General features: G+C 38.8%; 4 protein-coding genes across 4 annotated transcripts in view; 3 read left to right on the forward strand and 1 right to left on the reverse strand.

Moving 5' to 3' along the window:
• LOC100640317 (CCR4-NOT transcription complex subunit 7-like) overlaps window positions 1–1,584 on the forward strand; it is a 7,430-nt gene extending 5,846 nt beyond the window's left edge. The window contains exons 4-6 of the mRNA XM_003383565.3: window positions 698–875; window positions 1,012–1,089; window positions 1,211–1,584. Of these exons, the coding sequence (XP_003383613.3) occupies window positions 698–875; window positions 1,012–1,089; window positions 1,211–1,315 (361 nt within the window). The 3' untranslated portion in view covers window positions 1,316–1,584. The remainder of the gene's footprint in view (window positions 1–697; window positions 876–1,011; window positions 1,090–1,210) is intronic.
• Window positions 1,585–1,695: 111 nt separating this feature from the next.
• Window positions 1,696–4,510, forward strand: LOC109591920 (uncharacterized). The gene is made up of 4 exons (XM_020007522.1): window positions 1,696–1,832; window positions 1,890–3,029; window positions 3,084–3,672; window positions 3,818–4,510. Exons 1-4 carry the CDS (start codon window positions 1,697–1,699, stop codon window positions 4,293–4,295), a joined length of 2,343 nt encoding a protein of 780 aa, XP_019863081.1. The 5' UTR covers window position 1,696; the 3' UTR covers window positions 4,296–4,510.
• Window positions 4,511–4,613: 103 nt separating this feature from the next.
• LOC100640444 (uncharacterized) lies at window positions 4,614–7,999 on the forward strand. The gene is made up of 4 exons (XM_003383566.2): window positions 4,614–4,720; window positions 4,780–6,204; window positions 6,302–6,935; window positions 7,048–7,999. The coding sequence occupies exons 1-4, from the start codon at window positions 4,678–4,680 to the stop codon at window positions 7,850–7,852; spliced, it is 2,907 nt and encodes a 968-aa protein (XP_003383614.2). The 5' UTR covers window positions 4,614–4,677; the 3' UTR covers window positions 7,853–7,999.
• A 127-nt stretch (window positions 8,000–8,126) lies between these two features.
• Window positions 8,127–10,000, reverse strand: part of LOC100640572 (palmitoyltransferase ZDHHC15-like) — a 4,720-nt gene continuing 2,846 nt past the window's right edge. Inside the window, exons 9-10 of the mRNA XM_020007530.1 lie at window positions 9,063–9,189; window positions 8,127–8,581 (exon numbers count right to left, since the gene is read on the reverse strand). Coding sequence (XP_019863089.1) covers window positions 8,365–8,581; window positions 9,063–9,189 — 344 coding nt within the window. The 3' untranslated portion in view covers window positions 8,127–8,364. The remainder of the gene's footprint in view (window positions 8,582–9,062; window positions 9,190–10,000) is intronic.

Raw genomic sequence — 10,000 nt, forward strand, 5'->3', positions numbered from 1 at the left:
CGAGAAGGGAGAGAAGCCCCCTGGGCCGTCGACGTTCCAATTTAACTTCAAATTTAGCTTAAAGTAAGAATGAGTGTTAGAATCATAAGAGTAAAATTGAACCATGAATTATAATTAATATAAAGGCATAGAGTAATCAATGTTATGACTATTCATTTACTAGCGAAGATATGTATGCTCAAGACTCCATTGATATGTTACACGACGCTGGTCTCTTGTTTAAGAAACACGAAGAAGAAGGAATCGCTGTGATGGATTTCGCCGAATTGCTGATATCCTCTGGTTTGGTCCTTTGTGAAGACGTGGTATGGATAGCATTCGCTAGGTAAGTATTATCCTGAAAGGATACATTGTATTTGTAGCTTACTTGTTAAGCCTGGTTTACACTTGACACAAAATGCAATGCAAATGAACGCAAAATTGAAATTTGATCAATTTTGCGTCAACTTCAAAGCATTTTTGCGTCAAAAGGTCATCATCGTCCACGCACTTTTGACCGTTTCGTCGAGTGTAAATCTAGCTTGAGTACTTACTGTGGATCAGACAATTTTGTGAAACCTGCATTTTAAAGATTTCAAGGGACAGATTTACATACATTTACATGTGGTACAATATTTCTAGAATGAAAATTGCAGAAAATATCAATCATGATTATTTCTTCTTTATGTTACTCTCCCTCTTCTCTCTCTCCCTCCAGTTCTTATGATTTCGGTTATCTGATTCGGTTGTTGACCAACGAGAATCTACCCGAAGATGAACCTGACTTCTTTCAACTCATTTCTTGCTATTTTCCACAAATCTACGACGTCAAGTATCTCATGAAGAGTTGCAAGAACCTGAAAGGGGGACTCCAGGAAGTCGCAGATTTTCTAAGAGTAAGAAAAGAAGCAAAGAGAAAAATATAAAAAGAAAAAAAGATGGCACCAGAAATAAAGAGACAGAGAGAAGAGAGAGTTAGGAGTTTGATTGTTGATTTTATGAGTCCTAACATTATTTTTTCTATACCCACAGCTTGAGAGAATTGGTATACAGCATCAAGCTGGGAGTGACAGCTTCATAACAGGATCGGCCTTCTTTAAAATTAAAGAAGTAAAGTCACCTCACCCTCTCACATCCATCACTCTTTTTATTCATTATCTCGCACTCTATCAACATTGTTCTCTTATTTTATTTTATTGCCATGGGTTAGTATATATTTTGTCCTACTTAGGAGTTTTTTGATGACACTATCGATGACGACAAGTATTGTGGTAATGTGTTTGGACTGGGTAATGCATACCCAAGCAATGGAAACGGATACGAGACATCACAATAATAACTACAATTAGCATATATCATCTTTCTATTACTTCTCCTGGCCCTTTCCCTATAAAATACAGATGCAGAGGAGGGAATTTATTCTTTTTTGTTATATTATTATTCTTATCTATTCATATAAAGGTCTGGCACTCTCCCTCCCTCCCTTTTTCTCTCTTCTCTCTCTCTCTCTCTCATGCCTATATTGTACATACATGGCTCTCTCTCTCTTGTGTTTTTTTGCTACTTACTTCATTATCTTTTTCATTTAATATTAACATAATTATATATCTTAGTTAACTACTACTGCTGTAGATCTAATCACAAATATAGCAGGACATTATACTACTTTGTTTATTTAAATGTAAACCACAATTCCCTAGTTGGGAATAGTTTAGCAATGGTGATGATGTCATTCTTTGATGCTTATTATTGCAGATCTGGACAAATCATGGCTGAACTCCCAACTGAGGAGCAAGATGAAGCTGAATTTAAGATAGGACAGACTGATGAAGGCCCAGAAAACGACGAAGAAAGTTAGTAGCTATCTTGTAGCCTACAAAGATTTTACTCAAGCGTTTCTTGTTTTACAGATGATTACTACCCCATGGAGGCTGTTCCCCAAGGCCTTTGTTTACTTATCGACATTGCTCACTTTGAAAGGCATAAGGGCAGGCTTGGTAGTGATAATGACGCTGCTAAGCTTCAGGATTTGTTTGAAAACGTTCTCAACTTTAGAGTGGCAGTACTTAGAGATCCAACTCTACAGGAACTCCACCATAAACTAATCCAGACCTATCAATTGGATCATTCGGCCTATGATGCATTTTTTGTTATAATACTGAGTCACGGGGATCAGGGAGATCAGATTTATACGTCTGATAGTCGGTTGATTAAGATCGGTGAGATATCTGATTACTTTACAGCAAGCATGTGTCCCTCACTAGCTAATAAGCCAAAATGCTTCATCATTCAAGCATGTCGTGGCTTTCAACACAATAGACCAATCACAGTATCCTCTAGCCCGAGATCAAGTATTACCGAAAGTCACTTTGATGTCACACAGACGTCACATGACATGTCACACGATGGCGGCGGGTTATTGTCGAATTTCGAATCATGTCAGATTGTTCCTGATAAGAAGGACTTTTATTACGCTTTTGCGACAATTGAGGATCACGAAGCTTTGCGGCACTGTGAAGAGGGCAGCTGGTTTATCAGTGAGTTCGTTAAAGCTGTAAAGTATTTTGCTCGAAAGTACACAATTGTAGACTTACAAGAGGTAATGCTGAAAGTAACTGGAAAGGTATCCAAGTACAGTCATGAGGGAAGGATGCAAGTATGCCAAACTAAAGGGTCCATTACAAGGAAGATACTCCTCTCTGTTAATGAAGCTAACTTGCCCACACCAAGCTCAAGTTCATTCCACTCTCTTACAAGCTCAGAACTCAATTTAGATGTAGCAGTAAAACTGAGGGAAAATAAACTCAATAAAAGCAGACCCAGTAGTGCCGGGGAACTCGTCATAGCTACTACCGGATCCAGTCCTGCTTTAAACAGACATAGCTATCACTCGCCTTACATGAGAAGACAATCTTCTCCTCCTCTGCCTTTTTTAAGAGTACCATCTGTTTTGGGTCTAAGACGCCAGTATAGTGCTACTCCTCCTCATCCGCTCTCAAGGTCTTCATTAGCATCAAGCATAGCCTCAGAAACCAGCCTACCTCTTACTGGTGAGTAAGGGAAAGATGTACTCTTTGTTATTATAATCACTCTTAATTTCTTAGAATTATCAAGTATATCTAAACCCGGTTATTGTATAGTGTTGAATAGCGGCAAGAGCGATGATAAGAAAATGGCAGCTATAAGAAAAGTGTTCTCGGACCAGCTTCAATTCCACGTACAAGTATACAATTTTATAACACCAAAGGGGATAAAGCACCTTTTGAGAACAGTAGCCAAGATTGATCATTGTGACCTCAACTGTTTAGTGGTTATTGTCCCAGGCCCGACGATACCAAGCAATCTTCAACTTCACAAAATACTGAGTCCTTTTGCGGCACACCGATCCACTATTCCTAAATTGTTTTTTATCGAAACAAAGCTAAACAATGATGATCGTGATTACTTTTACAACGCTTTTAGCCCAGTCGAGGTCCCTCTCTCCTATATTTACACTGCTAATGCTGTAGAGGACATTAAAAACACTTTCTTGGAGTGCCTTTTACAAGTTATAACTGCTACGACTGACAGAATAGTTTTTCAAGATGTGATGAGAAGCACGCAGAAAATTTTTAAAAATAGAGAGAGCAGTACCAGCTGTAGGATTACTAGTATTGATAAGCTTGAAGATCAATTGATTCTAAGACCAGCAAAGTAAGCAAAGAGAAGAAGAATGTCAATGTGAATGTGCATGACTTTGTGTTTTTCAGTGAATGGCTTTGTTACTACATTAGTTACCATAATTTACCATTAGTTACCATAGTTTAGTTACCATAACATTAATCTTTTATCACAATAGAAGCCAGACTGAAGGTGAAGGCAAGGATGTCATGGGCAACAAACACAAGTATTCAGAGCTGTTGCTAGCTGTTAGGCTGTTAGAGCCATTACGAAACACAACCATCAATAAACTTCAGCGTAAGAAGATTAACATACTGCGCATCTGTAGACAAAAAATACCTCGAGGTAAAGCAGAATCTAAAGCGTTATCAGATGACAATCTTGAAGGAACTCAGGCAACTCTAGAGGTGGATAAGCAATTAACACAGCAGGTCAACAGTCTAATTGGAGGATGTAGTTCAATAGCACGAATGGGTTCCTTGCTCTTACCTATTGAATTATCAGAGTTGATATCAAACTGTACGAAATGGTACAAGACGTCAGAGGATAAGATGGTGACAGAGTTTGACAGGAATTTAGACTCTTTAAAAGACCAGTGCTTGATCATGAAGGAGATAGTACGATTTATTACTGAAAGAGGAATGGAAGAACAGTAAAAGCAATATCAAACAGACTTTGATGAGTTGCTTTTGCAAACATGAACATAACTCAGTTGCAAAGCCTGAAACAGAAAAAGATGCATGTTCAAGAATTACAAACAGCCAAAGGGGGTCTAAGACATGAAAATTAGTAAAGTGCTGTGTCTATTTGTTATTATTCCTAATTGTTATTAAATTGATTTTCACTGCATGACATCCTGAGATTAACTGCACTTGCTCTATGTGGCTTCAAAGAATGCATGGCATGACTGTTGTCAAGGGTAATTGTTACATCACTCGTTGGTCAAAATCCCCTCCTTATCACTTGTAGTGCTTGCTTGTGACTAGTCAAAAAGAGAGAGAGCAGAAGAGACAGGCCTTCCAGTTAGCTGATCTACCAATGATGGCTACAAGGCATTGCCTCTCTGAGACTGAAAGTGAAGGTAAGCAGCTCCTTACAATGATAACAATGATACTATTGTTATTGTTATTATTATTATAGATGTATACACTATGAGGTCTGATCCAAGAGGTCACTGCATTATAGTGAACAATGTCCACTTTTGGGCCGGCCAGCATCCACCCTCATCCAGTGACAGCCCTCCTGATCCTCATGTCCCTCCAGACAGGACCGGGAGCAACATTGATGCTCTCAAGTTACAGGAGTTATTCAGCGGCTGCTTGAAATTTGCCGTGACTAGGAGAGATGACGTAACTCGAGATCAGCTCAACGAGACGATTGTTGAGTATCAGGAGATGGATCACTCGAATCATGATGCTTTATTCTTCATTATACTGAGTCACGGTGATAGAGGCGATATTATATACACGTCTGACGACATTTCGATCAAGATCAACAACATTGTCAAGTGTTTCTCTGCAAGCAAGTGCCCAACTCTTAGCAACAAGCCAAAAGTCTTTATCATTCAAGCGTGTCGCGGGTCGGAATGCAACAGCTTGGTGACGCTAAGCAAAGAGCCTTTTGAACCACAAGCCTTAACATCGGAAACAGCATATCATGATAGTGGGTATTCTTCTGCTTCAATGACTGGACCAGTACTGATAAATGTACCGGATGAAGCAGACACTCTCTGTGCTTATGCTACCATTGATGACCACACTGCTTTGAGAGATCGAAAGAATGGGAGCTGGTTCGTACAAGAGCTTGTTAATGTCATCAGAGATCACGCTCACAATAAACACCTCCTGGACTTGCTCACTATGGTTAATAACAAGCTCTCGTCCCAGCACAGCATCGGTAACGAAGTCCAGGTATCCCAGATAAAGAGTAGCCTCAGAAAGATGTTGTATTTTCATCCTCGCCCTCCTCTCCTTCATACTCAGTCCGACATTGACGTAATGAGAGAGCAACAGTTATTATCAAGTTATCATACACGTGTCTCAGTGCCTGCTTTGATGCCAGAGCATTCGCCGCATCATTTGCAACACTATCATCGTAATCAGCAATACATTAATGCCAGTAGAGGTACACAGCAGCTAATAGCTCTCCATCATCAGCCACATGTATCTACTACTCCTCATTTTCATGAAGGCAAGTCTGAAGTCCGACGCCCAAAAAGAGAAGAATCAACTGCTTCATTTGTCTCTGTGTCTAGTGAGCAAGGATTGCTAATGAATGATGTCAGTTCACTTCCAAATAGCAGAGAACCTTCACCACCACTCATACCAACTATTAGCAATCAGCAATCATTGCCTTTACTACCAAATGCACATTCTCCTATTCCTTCTCCTATTCCTGGATCACCAAGTGGTCAGGATCTACCGTTATCCACTGGGCCGTTGTACAGTAGACCGGTAACACCTGACAGTCAGGATATTGGACAGGACGCAATGTTTGTCACTAATAGCTGCTACTCTTTTAGGAGACCTTCGTCAAATTCCGTTACAAGTCATTTCAGTGTTAAAGGTAAGTCCAGTCACTTAACATTATTAGATTAGAGTGTAGTAAGGTTTGCATTCTTATCATTTCAAAGCAATTAATTACATTTGTATTTAATTTTTAGCCGTACAAACAACCTACCACATGTGTGAAGATCCCATGCTACCAGAAGGATACTGTATTATCATTAATAATAACACTGAGTACTACCACGATGAGAAAATGGACGAAATAACAGAAGTATTCTCAGACCAGCTTGGATTTCACGTCCAAGTATATAACTCTCTAACTCGTAAAGGGATAAAGCATCTTTTGGAAACGGTAGCCAAGATAGATCACTGCGACCTCTACTGTCTAGCGGTCATTATTCTTAGCAAGGGAGGGAAGGAGAGAGCTGTTTATGGAACCGATGGAAAGAAATTACAAGTGAATGACCTGGTGATGCTTTTCTCCCGCGACGCCTGCCATTCACTGGAGATGAAGCCTAAGCTGTTCTTTATTGAGACCCAGTTGACTGAACCTAACAATTCACAGCCTGTAGAGTTTCCTGATGTCCCCCACACTTACATTGCAAGCTATTACGGTGGCCTATCGGAGTCCAAAAGCTTCCTTTTAGATTTGACCGAGGTTCTGTGCAAGGACTTTGTCTTTCAAAAAGCCATAGAAGCTCTGATGGACTCGCACGACATAAACAAGACTCTTTTTCTTTGTAATAAACTCGGGAGGCCTCTTCACTTCACTGTTTGTGAGGAAATAAGGTAGGCATGTTTTGCATGTATGTATATGCCAGTAACCAAATAGCTTCCTTTTAAAAATCTTTTGTAGTATTTCTATTTGCATTGTTTGATGTCTTGTTTTTACACGCATTAGGGATAGTTTAAATCAAGGCAGGCAAACTGTCAACAAGATCAGCTTTGCAATGGAAGTCCTCATTAAACTTAGAGCAGCAACGATAGCTGAACTGAAAAGAATAAAGGAAGACATTTTCAACGTTTGTCAAAATGCTCGTCGCTCAAAAATGGCCGGCGCAATCACATCTCTTGTTGGAGGTGGACTAGCCGCTATTGGATTTGGATTGATTCCAGTCACTTTTGGAGGCTCTGTAGCACTATCTGTCCTAGGAGCAGGAGTTGGAGTAGCTGGTGGGGCAGTATCTATAGCTTCTACTGTTACAGACAAAGTAATGTCTAAAGGAAAGCTCAAACAGGCTCAAGCGGTAATAAACATTGATAGACAGCTAACGGAGCAAGTGAATGAGCTTTTTGAGAGGCTTCAGACGATCATTGAATCAATTCAAAGGAAGGAGCCTGGAACTACTAGAGAGAAAGCAATAGCTCTGCTATTACAAGGACATCAGCTGGTGCGTGTTGGTGCAGTCGCTGTCCGTGGCGCTCAAATCACTCGTACGGTTATCCAAGGAAGTGTTTTTGCTCTTAAAGTGGCAGGCCCTGCAGCACGGGGTATTGCTGTGGTTGGAGGCGTTGCTGCTGTACTGACGATACCACTGGATTTATACGAATTGATTTCAAATTCCGTCAAACTCTACAAGAAATCCGACACCGAAGCAACGAAGTGGTTTGACGAACAGCTTGAGTCTTTAGAGGCACAGCAGAAAGAAATAGAACAGATGAACCAAGAGCTTAAGAGAGAGAACTGTCCTGAAACTGAAGTATAAATTACGAGTCAAAGCCAAACTACTAGAAACTATGATTTTTGCATTGTTTGCATGATCAAAATTGATATTATTGTTAGTAGTATTTATTTTGTATTATTTTTATTTCACTTGGCAAAAGTAAATTATTGAGAGTTGTAATTAAATCAAGAGTGCCGTTATGACATGTACCATATATATACACTACATTAAAGCATACCAGTAGTAGAAATTACTCTACTGTAGCAAATGCCCTAAGAACACCTCCTTACTGGAGTAAGCAGGCATGTCCCTGAGCTTTGAGTTTACACCAGAATGATAATGAATGAGAAATTACATCACAAATTACTATAGCATAATTTAAGAACATACGTGTACCGAATATCTCTCCTTAAGTAGCCATGCATGAAGTAAGTTCTGAGACAATAAGAAACAGAGAAATATCAGTACAGTATCATAATTTTAAAGCACAAATTATAAAACACAACAAAAATGTCAGATGTCATTGATAACACGAGATCGGTTCAACAACTTAATTATTGAGGGGATGATGCCAAGGGTACTGTTTCCGTTCTTCGATCATCGACGGCAAAAATCTCAACTTCGCTCTCGCTCCCACTATCCCTGTTACTAGTCAATACAACAGTGTAACCATTCTCCATGTTATTAGTGTCAGTTCTTCCTGTCCTCTGAGATCGGTACTCAGCAATGTGGTGGTGATTCTTGATTGGGAAAGAAGCCCCGTTGCCTTCACTGTGTGGTAATATAAGAGTTAATTTTATTGAAAATATGTATTTATAATATATTATGAAATTAACTCGATTTGCATGAAATTACGTATGCATCATTATAAGATTAGACATGTTTATAAATAAACATATTCAAGCTACTATAATTCATCATGTAACAAACTTTCCCTTTGAAATACAGACACATAAATACAATATTAAGACATATGTACATCCACCTGCAAGTGTATGCACAAACAGATCAACAAAATAGCTGAGTGTCATATTTTGGGCTCTAAACTAATTATGACATCATGTGTGTATACATGCCCCACTACGTCACAGATTCATTGTAATTACCAGGAATATAATATACTAATGTAACCATAAGTATAATAAATACATAAGTTAGTATAATAAATCCCTGGTAATTACCCTGTTATTTAATTACAACTCAGTATAACACAGTACACTTCAGTATAACTCAGTATATGTTAATGACATACCTGGTATTGACTGGTAGTAAGGCTAGGAACGGGTTGCTGCCGAAAATTGCTCTGAGGTTTCTACGTACACCGAGATAGTAGAGATCCTTTACCGGCCCTCTGTGAGTCCTTGGTGCATCCATGCTCTCTAAAAAAGAACAATGGTATACTGATGACCTTTCTATAGTACAGAAATTGTTTAGAAATTAGATCATTTTTTAAAATGACCATAACTCGGAAAATCAAAGTCGGAATCGGCTTAAACTTTCTACATAGCATAAGGACATCAATATGTATCAAAAAATGTAATAAAAATTGGGGGTCATTTCAAAGCCATTTTTCGGAAAAAACCATGGGCTATAGTACAGGGATCTTTTCAGATTTTGGCTCATTTTAAAAATGACCATAACTTGAAAAATCAAAGTCGGAATCGACTCAAAGTTTCTACACAGCACAAGGACGTCAATATGTATCAGAAAATGTAATAAAAATGGGGGGTCACTTCGGAGCCATTTTTTGGAAAAAACCATGGGCTATAGTACAGGGATTTTTTCAGATTTTGGCTCATTTTTAAAATGACCATAACTCAAAAAATCAAAGTCGGAATCGACTTAAACTTTCTACACAGCATAAGTACATCAATATGTATCAGAAAACAAAATAAAAATTGAGGGTCATTTTGAAGCCATTTTTCGGGAAAAACCATGGGCTATAGTACAGGGATCTTTTCAAATTTTGGCTCATTTTAAAAATGACCATAACTTGAAAAATCAAAGTCGGAATCGACTCAAAGTTTCTACACAGCACAAGGACGTCAATATGTATCAGAAAATGTAATAAAAATGGGGGGTCACTTCGGAGCCATTTTTTGGAAAAAACCATGGGCTATAGTACAGGGATTTTTTCAGATTTTGGCTCATTTTTAAAATGACCATAACTCGAAAAATCAAAGTCGGAAT

This window comes from Amphimedon queenslandica, unplaced genomic scaffold, assembly GCF_000090795.2.
Source record: "Amphimedon queenslandica unplaced genomic scaffold, v1.1 AMPQUscaffold_13509, whole genome shotgun sequence".
Taxonomy (NCBI): Eukaryota; Metazoa; Porifera; class Demospongiae; order Haplosclerida; family Niphatidae; genus Amphimedon; species Amphimedon queenslandica.